This window comes from Erithacus rubecula, assembly GCF_903797595.1.
Source record: "Erithacus rubecula genome assembly, chromosome: 10".
Classification (NCBI taxonomy): Eukaryota; Metazoa; Chordata; class Aves; order Passeriformes; family Muscicapidae; genus Erithacus; species Erithacus rubecula.
Genome location: NC_136662.1, coordinates 16,121,656 through 16,141,058, shown reverse-complemented (window position 1 = coordinate 16,141,058; position 19,403 = coordinate 16,121,656). Strand labels below are relative to the sequence as shown.

The 19,403-nt window shown below is 37.0% G+C and overlaps 2 protein-coding genes across 4 annotated transcripts in view; one reads left to right on the top strand and one right to left on the bottom strand.

Annotated features, from left to right (window-relative positions):
* AK5 (adenylate kinase 5) overlaps window positions 1-4,291 on the top strand; it is an 83,051-nt gene extending 78,760 nt beyond the window's left edge. The window contains exon 14 of the mRNA XM_079313357.1: window positions 1,013-4,291. Within this exon, the coding sequence (XP_079169483.1) occupies window positions 1,013-1,123 (111 nt within the window). The 3' untranslated portion in view covers window positions 1,124-4,291. The remainder of the gene's footprint in view (window positions 1-1,012) is intronic.
* ZZZ3 (zinc finger ZZ-type containing 3) overlaps window positions 4,166-19,403 on the bottom strand; it is a 56,541-nt gene continuing 41,303 nt past the window's right edge. For 2 of the 3 annotated variants that reach the window (XM_079313354.1, XM_079313355.1), the window contains exons 4-13: window positions 19,125-19,263; window positions 17,582-17,729; window positions 17,382-17,500; window positions 17,024-17,095; window positions 16,751-16,852; window positions 15,689-15,784; window positions 11,408-11,560; window positions 8,441-8,575; window positions 5,823-5,923; window positions 4,166-5,483 (exon numbers count right to left, since the gene is read on the bottom strand). In XM_079313354.1, coding sequence (XP_079169480.1) covers window positions 5,339-5,483; window positions 5,823-5,923; window positions 8,441-8,575; window positions 11,408-11,560; window positions 15,689-15,784; window positions 16,751-16,852; window positions 17,024-17,095; window positions 17,382-17,500; window positions 17,582-17,729; window positions 19,125-19,263 — 1,210 coding nt within the window. In that variant the 3' untranslated portion in view covers window positions 4,166-5,338. The remainder of the gene's footprint in view (window positions 5,484-5,822; window positions 5,924-8,440; window positions 8,576-11,407; window positions 11,561-15,688; window positions 15,785-16,750; window positions 16,853-17,023; window positions 17,096-17,381; window positions 17,501-17,581; window positions 17,730-19,124; window positions 19,264-19,403) is intronic. The other variant, XM_079313356.1, reaches the window with a different exon arrangement.

The following is a 19,403-nucleotide window of genomic DNA, read 5'->3' as shown; positions in this document are numbered from 1 at the left end:
GAGATGAAAATACAGCAGTTCAGAGAAAGATCCTTTCATGAAGTTGTTATGGGTCCATTTAATCTTACACAAACTTCACATCATGCATGCATGAAAACTTAAGTATGGGGAAGCAGAGAAGAATCTTGCTTTTGTGTAAAGACCAAAGCTCTCAGCAGGCATTTGAGGAAAGGAATAATCAGCAGAAGCATCTACGTGGAGTATGCAGTCAGTGTGAAAGCTGCTTCTGTCACTGCTGTGAGGGCAAAGCACAGCTCTCCTTCCTCAGGTGACACAGCATGGGATGGACATGAAACTCATTGCTCAGAACAGCTCATTTCTGCCTCACGTTTTCCAGGGAAAACAGACAAGTATTACTGGCTGCAAGTGCCATTTCTCTCTGCTGAAATGCAGCTCTCTCATCTTCAGCACAGGAAAGTACATTGGTCTTGTTTTTGTGAAGTACAGTCATGAAAAATAGCTTGGTCAGGAAACCGAATCTTTGGGGTGTTAAAGAAAAACATTGCTCCAATGAAAATTGAAGTTCTTATAGCACAAAGCCATGCCCTTACAAAAAGGGCAAAGAATGTCATAAAACCAGAACCAGTTCACCAAGTTTCTAAATACAAATGCACTGGAACTCATTGATTTGCTATGGGGTGGCCAAAGCCCAGAGTGCTGTGCAGCCCTTCAGAAGGACCTTGACAGGTTGGAGTGATGGGCAAAGAGCCCTTGGCAACTCTTCTGTATCAAAGGTGGAACTTTAAAACATGAGTGAGTACTTAAGAGTTTAAGCTCCCTCACTTGACTAATGTACTTTGCTACAGACAATCGAGCCTGCAGGACCTTCTTACAGAAATCTGTTGAAACAAAATGAGCAATCTGGTTTGTTGAAGCTGTTCCTCTACATTAGAATGCTTATACCATGAAGCAGAACAACTTTCATTTCATATTAGACCACTTTTTTGTGCCAGTGTTTAGATTCTGAGGTAATTCTTTGTAACTTAAAACTGATTTTTTCCCTGTTTCACAGGTTGATGCAGAAGGAACACAGGAGGATGTTTTCCTGGAAATCTGCAAGACAATTGACTCTTTTCTGAAAAAGGAAGAGGCAGCATTTTCTTTTTCACCAGAAATGCAGTAGTGGTGTGTCAGGTGTGTACACAGCCTCACCCACGTGCACCCCACAGCCATGATTTGCTGGTCAAAGCAGTGCTGCCCCCTTGAGAGGTATCTGGAATCTGTGCATGTGGCGTTACTCTCGATGAAACCTTTGTTCTGACAGTACACTCAACAGAAAGTGGTCTGTATGCTAACCCCACTCTAAGAACTGTATTTTGTTTTCTTGGGTGTTTGCTCTTAACAGGCTAAAAGCAGCAAGGTGAGCAGCAGCTCTGGTTTTGTATTTCATGGTTACACACATTCCATGGGAAACGGGACAGTGCCAGGCCAGCAGGGAGCTCTCCACCCACCCCAGTCACTGTCCAGCAGACTGACATTAGGGTTATTGCATACAAGTTTCCCATTATTCTTTTCCTTTTATTAACAGTATTAATTTTTGTGGTGTCACTTAGCTTGTTCTTGGGCTTTAGTGACAGAAACCTGTTCTCTGTAACATGCAGCTCTAAGAGAGGTGGAATTAGTCAAGCTGCAAGTTAAAAAAACTTTTCACACATCCCCAAAACAGTGTTGCAAGGAGAGAAATTAATTGAAGATACAGTTGAATGTTGTGGAAGTCTGTCAATCCATTACTGGGGAGCAGACACCATTTTTGACACAGTCTTGTCTTCTGCTAGGAATGTTATGATTTTATAACTGACTTCCCAGTTTTGTGAGCTGAGAATGATTATTGTATTGTATAGTTAAATGCAATCCAGTAATGATCCATTATTAAAAGCAGTTGTGCTATAGCTATTACAGTCCATATGTGAAGTTGGTTATGAGCCAGAACATCTCATGTCATCTTTCAAGTGTTTCACATGCAAAATTCAGATCATCATCTGTTGTCTTGTACTGGCATTGCCAAAACTTGGGAGGGTGTGGTGGGGTGGGAAACCGAAAAAAAGGAAAATGTCAGGGATTATTTGATTCATGTTGCTTGCACCTTTAGTAAGCCATTTATGTGTAATCTGCAAAAAAAAGTCTGTAGAAGTGCTATTGTATTTCTGTTAGGTTAACTAAAATATTGTGGAGTTTTTTTGGTAACACTGACAGCTAAATAAAAGCTTGTTTGACATTCCTGTAAAGTAACTGCTTCCTCTTACTGGAACTTCTGGATGAATTCACAGTGAAAGTGGGTTGCATGATTGCTTGTACTGTCAAAAGTGTACTTTATGCAGCAGATTTGCATTTTTAAAGTTACCTTTCTTGTAATGAAGACATAATACAAATAAAACGTACAAAAATGAGGAGTAATGATTTCTGTTACAGTATATGTGGGTTTAATCCTTTTCAAAGCACAGTACATGACTTGAAGATATAGCTCAAATCAGCATGCTTACAGAATATGTCCTTTTTCCAATCAGGGCAGATTCTTCTGTTTCCTTTTCTTCCTTAGCATTTGCCCTGTAGATTCATTTATTCAATTATTTTATAGGGTCTGTTTTACGTATGTTCTTATCCTTCATATCCTGGATGTTCCTTCTTTCCTGGGTCCTTCTATAGCCTACATTTTACCTCTGGTGCTCTAGGAAGTGCTTGTCCAGCTCCAGCCAGTGCCATTGAGCAGCAGCAGCAGCTCCTGCAGGACCACACCAGCTCCAGAGGGCAGCTCTGGCCACACACACCAGCAGCTGCTGCTGGAGGCGCTTCTTTTCAAAAGTAGAATACTCTGCAGTTACCATCAAGTTGCAAATTCATCTGGGTGGGTTTTCTGGAGCATTTTCTAGGATATTTAAATTACAGTAGAAGTTATAAAGTGAGGAGTCTCATACTTGTGCAGGATGGGAACAAAGGCAACAAGCAGCTGCTATTTTGTTGGGGTTTTTAAAATCAAATTACAAAAATTATTTACCACACACTTTCAGTTTAATTTTTCTTTTCTACTTCTGTCTTTTCTGTGGAAAAACCAAAATCCCATGCTTGGTTTGGTGTATGTGCATTAGATACCTATTTGCATACATTCATAATGTATGCAGGAGAAACAGCTGTATATGCATGCACAGGGAAACATTAATATTTATACATATTCAATAAAATAGGACTAATCCAAGACACTTCTTTCTTGGGTGATTCAGACTTGAAATTATCCCTTGGTTTCCAACCTTGTTCCAAGGGTACCAAGATATTTTCTTTTTTCCAAGCTATCCTAAACTGATGACTGAGTATTTTCTCTAATTTACTTATTTTATTCCCATGATTTTTTTCAGGATATAAACAGAAAATAAATGTTACCACAGATCCTCTTCCTGAAAATACACCTTCACCAACTTTAGTTTCTTATGAAGACCATGAATTATGTGGAAAGCATATTTTTATGGTCTTAGAAAGCCTCTCAGAGCAGTATCTTTTCCAATCACAACTAAAATACATCATGTGAATTTTGTGTTGTGGTTTTTTTCAGGTTTATTAAATTTATCCAAGTATATGAGATACATGAGATATGTTTACATATGATACTTTCTCAGTGTTTTAGTAACTGTACCGTATTACTTTCTAAATAGTTTAAATGCCTAAATTCTTTTTTCTGAAGCAAAAAATAGCTACACCTAAAGTTACTGCAAAAATACTGACCAATTTATAATTAAAGTTTCTAGGTGCAGCCAGCCAATTATCCTTCCTATTGCCATCTTTTAAAGTCTAATTTGTTTGTTTTCTAGCTAAGTGCTCTGAGTATTCTAGTTTCAAAGCAACTGGAATTCTATTACAGTTATAAAATAATCAAGTGTTTCTGAATCACAAGCTATACATTTCAATAAAAAATATATTAAGTAAAATATGTCACAATAATTACAAAGCTTCTCAGACAATGGTATACACTGTACCAAGGCTACTAAAATCTGGATCTTCTGTGATCTGACCAAGAAGTCTGTGAGTGAGGAAGGAGAGAACTGGAATGCTAATCCTGCCAGGGCCAGACTGCCCCAGCCCGGGGCTGCGGGACCCATCCAAAGGCCTGGAAACACTTTCCATTTGATTAAAGAGTCAGAACTACACAGAAAGGAAGTCACAGCAAGCATTCTATATATAAACAGACTGTATCCACATAGTTTATTTCTCACAGTTCTCCTGACAATTGAACATTATTTAAGAACATACTGTATACACAGATAAGAAGAAACATACAAAATGTTTTAAATGATGCACAACAAAATCCAGCAGTATAAAAGAATGCATGTGAACCCTTGCTCACTGCTCAGGCTAAATTTAATCACTGTTTAAATAGTAATAAAAATACAATCTTTCATGGATCTTGTGCAGACTACAAAAGAGGAAAAATTATTACCATATATATGATTTATATTAGGCAGTTTTCTTTGATGAGTTGCACTAACAACTCCAAATACAGAGGCAGAAGGCTGTGTATTTTATTTTAAAGGAGTAAATGTTGAGTATTAGAGACTTTACACAGTTACTAGCACTGGCACTTTTCACCATATTTTGTACACATCACATGATCATCTTATATAACATTACATTTAAAAAATATATCTGAGTGACAATTTTATAACATTCACACAACATGAGCTGGTTAAGGAAGCCACAGTTGCCCCCTGTAGTGCTTCACTGTTGGTAAATAAAGTTCATTGTGGTTTTAAAAAAAAATTTTAAAAATTGAAGGTCAACATGATTAAGCAGCTCCGATTTAATAAAGGCCCGCAGCCAACCATCGCCGAGACAGTGAGTATTTTTAGAGTACAGCCTAGAAGCAAACACTGTCATTGGTTAAAACCTTGCCTAAAGAAGTCAGTTACTGTGCTGAAAACTATTTCACAACAAAACTGCAAGCTACTAAACTGTTTTTATAGAAATACTTCATCTCCTCTGGATCTCATTATAACCAAGTTCTTCAAAGCCTTTGGAATTTACTCTATCTTTAATGTGTGCTCTCATTTCTGGCTCACCCTTTTGTATGTGTTTCTTTTGTTTAGATTCACCACCTAAAAGTGACTAACGTGGTGAAAGAAAATCTCCCAGTGAAACCTTCTGCACACTAGGAATGTTCAGCTGCTGTTCAGTGATCTAGAACCATGACAGCTCAAAGCTGTAGTTTGACAAGTACACCCAGGAAGCTGTCATGCTGTGAGTGACATTTCAGGGAAAGCAGAGTCTTTCCAAAATGTGCACAGAATTAACAATGGTGCCATTGTTATTTTTCAAAGAGGATAGTAAACCCAAGATGGTAGATCTGCTTCCCATGTCATCTATTTGCTGGAAAGTAGTTTGGGTCAAGATAATTGTAACTGGTGCCCTGGGACATGCAGTAGTCTCTGTCTAAAAATGTCTCTGCTCTGTAAATAGGTTCTAACTGGTGATCTTCCTTATGAATCTCTGTTTCATGCAGACTGCAAGGGAAAGAAAAAGATAACAGTTTAAAAGTCAAATATTTTCTTTAACTTTCAGAAACAGTTATCATATGAACAGATTTATATCAAACTGGATAGCAATTCATTCATAAAGTCTAATTCCCCCCTCTATTTAACTGTACCAAACCTATCTGTCCACTGTATTAAAAAAATTACACATCCAGAATCTGCTTACAAAACGTATCTCCCACAAAGAGATGCTAAATTATCTTTCACTTCACAACACAGGATACGTGCCCTGTGCTGGAGCAAAGATTTCCACCCTACATAGCAATTCACTCTAATGACAAACAACAAGTAGAAGCACAGGCTGCTCACCAGTCAGAACACGAATCACAGAAATCCAAGGACATTTCTGGAGGGCAGTCTTGGCAGTGCCACCGAACACCCTGGATAGGTTCAATCCCGCAGTTATCACACTGTGGAGCAGAGCAAGAGCACTGAGAAAACAGCAGCTGGAGGCACTTCCCTTGCTGACAGTGCATCCCAGCTCATGTGGAAACCTCTGTGTGCCCTGTGCTACTCCAGCCCACACAGCTGCATGCTCCTCACCACAGACCACACTGTATTCGTGGATAGGGAAATTCTCATTCTCCAGGAGAGGCCCTCCAGAGCCCTGAGGATCCATCAAGCTTTTGCTTGCTTCCCACTCCCCAGATGCTCCACCTTGGCATTATTCTGCTGGAGAAAAGCAGCCCAGCCCTGCCTGCAGGCACTGCTTATCCTCAGGTGGCTCTGAGAAGTGCTGTGACACAGGATGTGATGTTTGACACAAGTCCAGCCTCATGGAATGCCAGCCTTTCCACGGCAGAAGGAAGCAGTAAGACATGAGCTTGTTGAGGGGCTGTGGATCGGGGCACAACAGGGCACTCTGATGCCCTTTCCCACTCAGGAAATGTAGTAACACATCGTGGGTGGGCTGGACTAAAACACAGATGATCAGGATGGAAGGGGAATATACATGTTGAGAGAAGGAAACAGAGGTCTGGAACCAAAACTGAACAAGAAGATAATAACTAATCCCAAGTGCAAGAGTGTGGCATGAAGAAAAACAAAGTGAAAACAAAACATGAAAGACTAGATTAAAAATTCACAGAGGCATAGAAGAGGGGCAGGAATGCAAAAATATTTGATTAAAAAAAAAAGAAATCAAGAAAATGGGACTTGCAGGCAAGGAGAGCTTTTCAAAAACCTAAATTATGAAAAGTGCTGCAGAGACAGGATTGGAAAGGAAAAGGAAATGAGGGAAACAAGCTTGTGCTCCCATAGCTCATCCTCTATCCATCTATCAGAACCTGAAGTTCTATCTCAGCATCTGTGAAAGCCACTGGCAGAGCAGCTGCTCCTGCCACCACTAAGGCACTGAGGGTTACAAACACCTTACACACAGCTCTGCCACAGCTGCACCCCTCTGCCCACAGGTGCCTTTCCAAGTGTGAGGGCTGATAACGAGGAACTAAGCATACCAAGAGCTGTTCTTTGAAAATATTAAGTTCAGAATAATGCTAGAACTGAAAAACTGGCTCCAGTTACCAGAATTTGAGAAGCAAGACAGTGGAAAGCCTTGACTTTAATCTGTGTGTTCCAGCTCCCCTCTGCCCTGTGACACAGAAATAATACCATGCCTTTCGTTTCGTAATGAAGAAAAGAAGTGTTTGCAAATTGCTCGGATATTGTAGCAGTGAAAGCCATAAAAATCCCACAAGGGCTTCAATAATTCAATATTCAAAGCACAGGTTGAATAATATGGAGTAAATGAGGCCAAAGGCTGTGCAGAACCCAAACTGCTCTCAATGGTTGCTTATTAGGTGAGGTCTATCCAACCCACAGACTAAATTTCCTGAGGGGAAACAGTCCATAATCACCTGATTTCACAGCTTACTATAATGCATAATACAATCAAACTCAAATGCAAAGAAACTTTCAAAATTCAAATGCTTGACACTGCATAATGCCAATTTACTTCTCAGAATAATTTTATGTAGAAAAAGCAGTTGTTAAAGTCTGGTCTAATTAAAGTTTCAAATTTTGGGGGGAAGAAAACACTCATTTAAAAAATCCCCACAAAATGAAACACCAAACATAGTATGCCAATTAAAACCAAACAAAAGTAAGAAGCACCTTGGTGGTATAACAGATTAAATCTGTCAGTATCAACTGACAAGGCTGTCATATTTTTACAATCTATTTGAATTGAACCTTGAACTATCCTTGCATTCTTATGTAAATGGATATTAGAAAATAAATTTATCTCCATAACACTAAAAAACCCCACCCGTTCCAAACAATAATGAGTTAGACACAAAATACCCTGCAAGCCAGAAAAAATTTCAAGAATACCCTTTCTTTCATGTTACCTATTAATGGTTGTTACTGGAACAACACATGACTTTAAATGTTATCTTCTTATTTAAAAAAAAAAAAATTGTTTTATGTCCTTGCCTCAACTTCTGTGAGTTATCACTTGATAAGATTGTAAAGTTGCTACGAAACAAAAAAAATATTAATCTATTACTCTTATCCAAAATCTCTGACCCTACTTTGGCCTCAGGTGGAGGCAAAATTACTCCAAATTTATAATCAGAAAATGCTAACTAATGAATCACTGCCAAAACAGAATGTAGTGTCAAATGGAATTCTATCATGACTTAACAAGGCTCTAATACAAGCTGTATTTTCATAATGTGGTAAGAAAGGACAGAATGTTTATTAATTTGCATTTAACATCAGCATTCAGTGAAATCTGAGCTAGGCTAGAAAGTGAATTATGTGGGCTGTTTTTCTTGAAGAAAATGAGAGAAAACAGACTCCATGAACAAGAACAAAGGAACCAAACTCGCTATATTAAACAAAATCTTTTCAGGAAATTCAAACCACGTTCTCTTGGAAAACTTCTACATTTCACTGAGCAACAGAAGAACATCTCTTGCACTCACCTTAAATCCCACGTGCTGCACAAACCCACTTTCTGCATGCATCTGCTGGAGCTTCTGTTTCTTCAATTTTTTAAACTCTAACAGTTCTTTGTATTCGGGCAAGTCCCGATATGTTACTGGAATACTTTCTTCATCCTGTTCAAGCAACAAAAACCCAGAAAAATATTTTTACTCTAGAAATACAGTAACTAGCAAGATATGTATTTGCTCCATAAATCACTATGTATGATTAATAGTGTTTAAGAAAATGAAGGCATTATTCTAGCATACTGGAAAAATATTTTTAAAACTATAACACTCATATCCAATATTAACTTCTCATCTTTACTGGTAAGAATAAAATGCAAGCAGAAGCACCAGGCCATGACTGAAAGAGTAGAACTTTCAGAGTTATCCAGCTCCCTTTATCCCTTTACTCTCTCTTAACAGCTTAGAAAAACAGACTGCTAATTTTTCATAAATTATTAAGCAGTTTGTCTCCCTACAGGATAGTGCAAACATCTTTGCCAGAGAGGTACAAGAAATGATTCTCTCTTTTTCAAAGACGTGCAGGTTGTATTTTTTCTCATGCAGTTTCCTTCAGCAAAGGTTGAGGATCTGTCATGAAAGGACAGAAGTTCTAATTCTAGTTCAGATGCTCATTTCAAGGTAATGATTTTATTGTAGCAGCTGCAGTTGGTAGATGTCACCTGTTTTCAAGAATGACAAGTCTTTACTGATGTAGAGCAGTTTTCACATCCTACACTGACAGGAACCTTCAGGTAGGGAAAACAACTATAAGATAGTGATTAAAATTCTTCTAGTGTAGCCTGAATGTGTAATTTCCATTTCTTTTTATGAATCTGTGAAGACTGAAGATTCTGTATTATTTAGTAAGTTTATTAAAGAAAATGAGAGAAAGAGGCTTTACCACATTTCTGAAAGGCCTTATCAATTATTTAATTGCAATTATGAACCTACATAAAGGACTAGAGTGCAAACTAGCAGAAAAGTTATGGTTAAATGACACAATTCAGTTGTGTAGTGATAAGCTACATTCTCTTTAATATAAAACAAAGATTCACACTACATGCAAATCTCACAAGTTTTTCTGAGAAAAACTGCCTTTCACAAAATAACTATATACTGAATAAAGAATGCTTTAATAGCTCCCTGTGTGGAAAATTCATTCTGGTATAGTAAATAGCTGTGTCCTAGAATAATTAGACTACTCACAAAACTAAGAAATTGTAACTGTAAAGTAAATGAACTCTGTTAGGAATAGTGGGTCTTCACTTGAAAACAACTCGTTTATACAAAAATACAATTTTCAAGAATAGTTATGACTGGTAATAATCAGGCAAATTTGTCTGTCTTTACACAGGAAAAGCATGTGATAGTTCTACTGTGAAATCAAAGAAAACCTGATTTTCCTGCTACACTGCTTTTCTTCTAAATGACACAAAGTATTTTTCTCCAAGTCAGCAACTGTCACTAAGATCTGACTTTTAACAGTAGAACAGAATCCTGTACATTCACTTTGAACATAGTTTACAATCCCTCTTTGCTTCCAAACTGCTATTCTTTTGCACTGATTGTGAGGATCTTTTTGGTAATTAAGCTGCCTTGTTCTTTCTACCTCACTGAAAACAATCTGGAAATGTTACTCTAGTGAAAGAGTAAGAAGAAAAGATTATGTCAAATTAAAAAAAAAATATCTCTGTGTGCATGTGTGGCACATGATCACCAATATCACTACAAAAATGTGAAACTGAAACTTCTGTCCTAATAAAATAAATCCCAATTGATTTATGGTGCCCACATTAACTGCAGTTAGAGCAAAACCAAAATGTCTCAGAAAACTGTTCAGAACAATCAGAAAATATATATTTAAAAACAATACAGAACAAAAGCATGTTAGCTCAAAATCAGCTCTATTGCATCTCTTCTAACATGCATTTTGCTTTCCATGCATTTTAAGATTCTTATTGGAATATGCAAAGTTATCAAGAATGTCTGTGGATGAGCTGAAAGACCATCAAAGAGAGAATGCTGAACATGAGCAAAGATGGCATTTAAGACTGGTAAATAGATAAGTAAATGTAATAATTAAGGAAGTGTGTGCAATGCAGGTAAAAAAGTCAGTAAAGAAAACGAATGGACTTATAGTGGGTGGCCTAAATACTTGTGTTATGCAACAAGGTTTTCACACACAAGATGTCACTAGGCTCACAAAAAACCCATAGAACTAACTAGTCAGGTTCTTCAGTGTAAGGAAAACAGGAAAACCACAGTGATTCACACCAGCTGTGAATTTGCCCAGCTCCCAAGCAGTAGGATATAGTCCCTCTATGATTCTGTTATGGAAATGGGAACATATGTCTAAATTCTTGTTGTATTATTGCATGTGATAAATTAGGAAAGTAGCACACTCCATGATGTAGCAACTCACTGGGTTAGGATGTCTACTAGAATTTGCCTCTAAGAATACATAAATATGCTTGTTGATTGACAATTCACTCTGTTAGTTCACACTTTGAAGTGGATTTTACAAAATTTGTAATTAATTCAGCCAGTAGAAGATTAAAAAAGACAGTGATGCAATAGCATTTGAATTTTACCAGGGCTCTATGTAACCTTTCTAAAACACATATTTAACCAGAATCCCAACTATATCATCTACATGATTTTCAAACCTCTCTCATGCCAGATCACTTACTAAAAATACACAGCTAAAACTTCTTCGAGATATTTCAGGACAAAACTGTTTGACTTACAGACTTCCTTTCTGATTTAGTCTAAATTCTTTGCTGTTGGAAGCTGCTATATTAATGATGTATTTAATTCATAAACATCACACTGGCTCATAAACCTTATCATGATTTAATACTTGATGGTATCTAATGGTGAAGATGCCTTATCCTCTTAACACTAAACAAGGTTAAAGTGACAGCAAGCAAGACATTCTGACTGATTTAGATGACATACCGATACTTCCTCTTCAGCTGCAGTATCCATATGGCTGTGAAAACTGCATCTGTCATCATCTTCATCCATATAAACTGGAGGTTCATGAGATGTCATGAAAGTTGAAGGTTTGAAAAGATGTTTATTTAAAGGATGTTGCCGTCTACTTGATGACTACAGTGAAAAAATGGTATATTTTTAAAAACATTCCTTGGCTGTTATTTAAATAATCCTCATTGAAAAAACTTTGCCTGGAATTCATTCTTTTGCACTAAATTATCTATGATGTTTCCAATTACTTATATCTCTGTATCATAGCCTCCCACTGCTGGAGTTCTTCTCCCCTAACAGGTTGAATCCAGCAAACAGTGCAATACTTTGGTAAAAATGCACCAGGAAATAGCTCTTACCATAAAACCCCAATCAAATAAACAGGTGAGACTGACAGCAACAGTAAAAAAGAAAGAAAGGCTATTACAATTCTGAAGACTGAGGACCAGAGAGCAAAAATATTATAAAACTTCCAACAGTGTGTGAGACTAAGCAAGGAAGTAATTCTGCACAGGTCCAAGACTCAAAAGGTCCATGCTTGACATAAATCAACTTCTTAGAAAAAAAACCAAACAAGTCTAGAAGTACTGTCCTGGTGCAGGAGAGAGAAAGCAATTAATTGCTGTAAAAAGAGGATTCTAAGAGTTAGAAAGAATTACTCTGGGGGTTTTTAGTGCCACCACATGAAAAAGGAACCTAAAAAACATTAGATGAAATAAATTACTCCATCAGTACCCATCTAGAAACTATCAACTTTAATGTCTGAAGATGTAGAATGCATGCCAGTTTTAAAAGAAGTTACTTAAAGGCACTCAGCTCCTATTACTTATTCCCTGGTGACAGAATATTAAATATCAAAAGGAGGAATTTGGGGCAAATGAAACTGACTCAACCTCTTACTTAGCTACTTTCCAGACCAGCATTTTGACATTTAATGTCAAAACTTACACTCCTCGACTTAAAAAAACCCCTACAGTGTGAATCAAAAACCTAAGCATGAGAAGTGTTTTTTCTAACAATCATAAAAGAGAGGATTGTTTTGTACCGTGCCTAGCTGCTCATACAGCTAAAGCAAAAGGAATACTTGCAATAGTTAGTACTTTCTCCTTTCTTATCAAGATCTTTTATCCCAAAAGGTTCCTATATCAGTTACAAACCTGTCACATTATAGTACAATCCTTTATCTCTAAGGAGGGGTTTAGGCTCTAAAGAGGGATGTAGCATTATTTTAGAGTTGTGTACAGTTCAAAAAGTAAAGGCACAGATAACACAGATGATTTAGATGGGATGCACCTGTGCAGACAGAAGTACCAGAAGGAATTGAGATTAGCTCTGTTTGGTCTTAATGGAAGAGATGAAGTCTGTAGAAACAGCTGGAAGGTGGTACCTCTGATCTGCAGAGCTATTACAGTGCAAAAAAGAAAAAAAAAGTCTTCTAAGACTAATGTACTATACACCTATTGAGTTGAATTTTTCCACTTTCTGCCTTATGAACACCAGCTACCTGCATTCTGGTGCTTTTAGGGTTTCCCTTAAGATTTCAAACCTCTCTAAAATATGCCCATGTATAAATGGCATTTCAGCCTGAGCTGACACCGTGATTCACATTTTCTGTTAACAGAAAACAGATCTGCATTCAACACCAGATCTGGAGCCAGGAAAGGGAAACTGTGCCTATGCTTATATAGCAGCACTGCCATGCATAACAGTGCTGTGACCTACAAATTGAACTAAATATTTCAATTCTCTTCCTTTGGTGAAGAATGAACTAAAACACTACTTAAAAGCAGACAATTAAAGATCATTTTCCCTGTGGGAAATATATCTCTAGATTAAGCTTAAAAGCAGGTGCACTAATGACATTATATAAGGATTAAATTGAAAATGATAAGCCATAATTGAAGAACTGAATACTAGAGTCCTAAATCTCTGATCCAGATTTATTTTCACCAGCAGCAGGTAATGGTTATACAGGAAAATAAACTGATGCATCCTGCTTAATTTCCTGTCATTAGTTAGAAGAGACATATGTCCTATGAGTAGATATACAAAGTAACTGCAACAAGATGTTCAAAAACTGAACAGGCTTCTAACCTCTCCAGTAGGATTTTAAAAAGGCATCCTGAACAATCCCCGTGGAGAAATGCAAGTATTTTCTTGTGAAGCATCTCTTTTGACACAAATCTTTACATTAAATATATCTACGTTTCTCATTTTCACATAGGTATATGCTTAAAGTATTAGCATTCAGTTTTCACACTTCTATTACTGGCAATAAAGCCAGTAATAGATACACAACATAGAAACTAAAATAGATATGCTACAGTTACAGTTACTCAGCATCAAAATTAGGACAGGCATGACCTGGAATTCCAACAGCCCTTGCATTTTCTTTCTGTCACATTTTATCACCACTGGAGACCTGGGACTAAGTAACCTGGAATGGTGCTGTCAATCTGTGCTCTAAGCAGACAGCTCTATTAGCAGCCTGAGAGCTCCATTTAACCACATACACTATTTGTTTCACTTTTTCATCATTTCTCACAAAGGATACAAATATAACACAGGGATGATGCTTAATACAAACCAGGGCAGAGCGACCTAACTCTTATGACCTGGCAATAAGGATGTGAGTCGCACTGCAAAAATTGATATAAGTATTGGATATGGTCTAGATAGAAGCCTAAGAAAAATCTGTATGATGGGACCATTACCCTTGCAATAAGAGATTGTTAAGAATTTTACAGAATGTATGATTCACTCCTGATTATAGTGGGTTTGTCCAGGGTGTGATTACTGTCAAAGTTAGTGAAAAATACAATTAAAATGTCACACATTGACTGATTAAGTATTCCCACTGTTTATCAAATACAGTGATCCGCTGCCTGACAACACTACATATAGTTTGTAACAATAGTCTTTCCAAACAAAATTAACAGGAAAGAACAAAAGGTGTGACCAAGGTAATTGTAAGTGGTAGAGGGACATAAAGAACTCAAACAATTATAACTTTCAGTACTACATTTTTAACACCTGTTGAAATCAGCCACACAGTATTATTGTACTACAGAAATTAGCCCCAACTGTGTAAGCAATTTGTAATTCTGGCAGATTAATCTCCACAGCATTTAAGGTATCACTATTTCCAGCTGGTTTTTTGGTTCTTCTGCCAGAAAGCACTTTTCCAACAGACAAGGTGGCAGGCAGTCATGCCTGCACCCTCCCAGCCTCTGTCTATACTGCACAGTAGCAGATTAAAACCCTGGGGAAAGTAAAATGGTATTACCATAATGGATGGCAGACTGGAAAGGCTCCAATACAAGCCCTTATTGCTGGCAGTAACTTCAGAGAATACAAGGAGACAACCAAAGGTGTGTAACACTTTAAATCATTACACAGGAACTGTGGTAGATCTTTGTATCAACCCATGGACAGCAACTTTTGTTTCCAACCTTTCAAAGGAATCTTTGCCTTTTTGTAGAATCAATGGGAAGTTTATTATTTATCAGAAAACATCATGGACACCTGGATACAAACCAGTAATGTTACTCCACAAAATGCCACTGTAAGGGTTTTGAAGAATTTTTGTAAATACTGAGCAAACAAAGAAATAAAACCCCCATGAAACCTGAGACTGTCCTCTTTTACTGTCTATGGACCTTATTAGTACCCAAGAGCACCATAAAGATTACTTAAATCAAAATACATGACTGATCTGCATAGAAATTTAGTCTTTGCTTTTGTAAATTAAGATCTTTTGGGATCATATTTTTTCTCATCTATTCCAAGGTCAGAAAAGTCCTGTATATCAATGGACATTTCAAGGGATGATGGCCTTAAGCCTATGCTTCAGCTAATGTGTGCTCAGTTATACATCATCTTCTATGATTTTACTAATTAGAAGATTACTGTACAATATGTTATAGGGCTCCTTATCTTCATCCAACTGGGTTTTCATTATCACTTCCTGACCAGTTATAGTAAACTTACAAACAAGGAAGATTTACCCCAAGACCATCATTCTACCCTGCCAGTTCAGCCTGCAATCTGAAAACTTCATGTCCCCAAAAGCAGTCCCCAATATTCAATGTGAAATCAGAATTAATATCCCATTCACTCCACAGTGCTACTGGCAAAAGGAAACAATTAATTCCTAAAGTAACTTTATTAATCTATGAAAAGTATTAATGATACTGCTCAACTTGCACATAAATGTAAAAAGAAAGACAGGATTCTGTAATATTGTCTCACCTTTTTGGAATATAAATATAAGTTTGGTGTTCTTCCTGGAACTGGAATACCAGCTTTAGTCAGTTTAATAAAATATTTCTGCACTCTACTGGCAACCTAGAAAAAACCAACATGCAACAACTCAGCATCAAATGAAATGTAACTGCTCTTCACTCCAAAGTTTTGCCAGGATTGCTACATTGATTCAGAGTATCAGGAAAAGAAATCCTCTGGATTCTACTTTGTGACAACTGCTCTAACTGGTACTTATCTTGCAGTGCTGCATTTCCAGTTGCTTCGACAGCTTTCAGAAAAAAAAAAAATACCCTTCTTTAAACTTAAGCAGAAGATATTGCAAAAACTGTGACAAAAAGAACTTTAGTAGTTTGCTTCCTGCTGCAGCTAACCTCATCCTTAACAATGCCAATTACATCATCCATAGTTAGCACACAGAAAGGTGGTCTCCATTTATGAAGTAAATAGGCATGTCTATTTTTTCAGATGCAAAGAAACATAGATATGATCAGAAATTAGGTAATCCAGAATACTGAAGTATTTAACTATATTTTTATCTGAAAGCATACAAATTAAACATAAGAAATCAAAATACTGTAAACACAGAACATTAGCATTTTTCACTTCTGGTCAAAATGGAGAAATTCTGTCATTTTATGCAGATGCTGAAGTACTTGGTGTCTCCTTATCTGTGTCCTTCTTCTGTCTGTGATATTTACATGTCTGCCCATTCTACACTGCTGAGGTGCAGGAAAATTGGCACTAGAGTGCATCTCAGTCTGAGAAATATTGGTGTCACTGCACTAGCTGTACAGAATTAAATTCATGCTGTCAAGATCTAATGAACAATTACATTTGGCAACTTTGCCATGGGCTTTAGGGCACAGTTAATATTCTGTATTTGAGATCCAATGTAAGAATCACGTTATTGGTGAAATGCAGGCCCCGCTGCTACATTAAGATGAAGTGATTACTGAGAAAACACTGCATTTTCTTTACTGATATTAAAAAAATTTAAAAATAAGAGTGAAGATAAGGGATTACTTCTCAAAGGCTTTTACATGTTACCTGCTTTGCTGTTCTATTTCCCAGTTCATCTGCTATCTTCTGCCACCGACGGGACTCCACCTCCTCTGGCGGATACTTCAAAAGCAATTGCTCGAGCTTTTTCTAAATCAACAGTGAAAAGGAATAAATACATTTTTCCCAGTACAGGTATAAGCTGTCAACACATATCTAAATACATATGACTCTGATCTCCAAAGTGCTATAAACATTATTATACAATTTGCTTTTATGCTTATGTTGCCACAGCTACAAAATTAAAGAGTTTCCTATTACCTGTTCCTCTACAGTCCACAGTTGGTTAAAAGTTTCAGGTTTGGTCTCATCACAAAGTCGCCCTCTTATCATCTGCTCAAATACAGGACATAAAATGGAATATATATTTAGAAAAATATAGCTGGGATAATTGATTTGAACCCTCTTCCTACTTAGCCAAAACTAAAACCAAACCAAAGCATGCAACTTCAGAAGAAAATCTGGCTAAATTGAAGTTTAGTTCCAGGAATGGTATGTCATCATCAACATGAACATTTGAAGTAACATTTAAGATACTCACATTCCATACTTAAAAGTGGAAAAAAAAATTAAAAATTACTATTTTGTAATTTTTTTTCCTTTCCTTTTGAACAACTACCTGTGGACGACTGTTTGTGGAACCTTCTGGACCATCACTCAAAGGCAAGACAGAGTATGAAATAGACTCTCCATCCTTCTTGGGATCCAAAGGACTTTTTGGTCTTGCAGGGATACCTACTGTAACCAACACAAAGGAAGAATTATTGAACTATCACACTGGTAATTTCTTTCCTGTAACATGTGTCCACTCTCTTTTACCTTTGTCAAAAATCAGCTTCACTCTCCTACTGTTACGTTTTCGGTTTTTGAATTCTCTCTCGAAGTTTCCAAGGCTAGTGGTGTATTGGTCCCAGGCAATCTCAGGGAGCTGAACAACTCTCTGAGGAAATGGAAGACCCATATCAACCTGAAAAAATAAGAATGAAAAGTAAAAAGCAATATTTAATGCAGTCACTTTATATCCAAAGTGAAACCTGCAAATACTGAAATGCTCCAAAACTCAATGCTCCTTTTTATTTGAGAGAAGAATGGAAAACCAGAATTTCTGAAGTGCCATGCAGCACAGTCTTTTTAAAGAGAAGGTGAGATCTTTCAAGAATTATACACAACAGTGCATATAAAATATGCAGCGGCACGGTCAATGATGGCTTATTGAGCATAAAACTATAAAGTGTGCATTTCACAGCTGAAATCAGGTGTTTGACACTTCAATAATCTGTTTCTAGCTGTCCCTTATTAAATATACTATTAGCTCAGGATGTGGACCTTTTTTAACCCAGGAACCCAAAAGATTGAGAATTTTATCACCTGATATCTCAACTCCTCCCATCAGAGAAATCTATGCCTATTTTACACTGATTTTGTTGTCTTCTGCCTAGAACACAACTGTTGCAAAGCTCACCTCTTTATTTAAAGGTCAACTGCAAGACTAGCATTCCTTTGGTCCTTTTTGGACAAAAGTACACCAGAATACTTCAAACTGTCATTAGTACTTCCCCATAAAATGACTATCAAATGCAACACTCTTACATCATGCATGCTATTGAACTCCTCCTTTCCTCTAGAGGAAAGACAACTACTGAAACCAAGGGGCTTACATGTGACCTGGGTGTCTACAAACCTAGGAAAACAGAACCATAACTTCATTCTTCACTGAATACATGTTGCTATCACACTAGAAGGTAACAGTGTTTGCCAGTGGTAGATGCTGCATCGATACAGGATTCAAGCTGAAAACATTTTTTCAGTACTCCTGTTACTACAGGGATTTTTAAAGCTTGGAAAGAAAATGTTTCCTTATAGAAATGGATTCCCCTCTATCAGACAATATTCTATTCTGTTACCTGTAACTCAGGTATGTTTTCCAGTGTTCACTTTGGGTTTGGAATACAGACTACATTTCCTGCTCTTTAAACATACCCTACTAAATTCACTCAAAGCACAACATTTCATTTCTCATATGAGAAAGATTATAATTTTTTGATCTGATACTTCCAGTCACCTGTAGACTTCAAGCTGTCTTAAAATACCTACAGTACAATTAGAAATTTAACAATTACATTTCTGCATTAAAAAAAAAAAAGGAAGCATATCTGATAAAATCACTGAAAACCTATGTCTCACAGAGCTATTAAGAAAGCAAAGAGCTATTTTTGCTCAGCAATTACAAGATTTTAAGCTCATAATTTTTATGCAAGTATATATATATATATGTATCTATTCTTCAATTTCTATAGACACTGAATTACTAGTCATTAAAAAAAAATTCCAAGTAAGACTTAGGAAAAGTCCATAGAAATACCTTCTTCTGGAGTCTTTCCACAAATCCAATAGGATCTTTCAGTGCTTCTCTCTGGTGTCTGCCTAAACTTTCAAGGTCTTGAACTGCTTGAGTACGTTGAGCCTCGAGTACAGCAATCGTCTGTAACAGTCTCTGATAACTACAGAGACAAAGGAAAACATCTCACTGCATTTGCCTTTAAAAGTGACACCCCCCAGCTAAACACTAGCCATGGTTATCTACCATAACCTACTAGATTTCATAGCTTATCTGAACCATTTCATAAACATTTTTACTGGA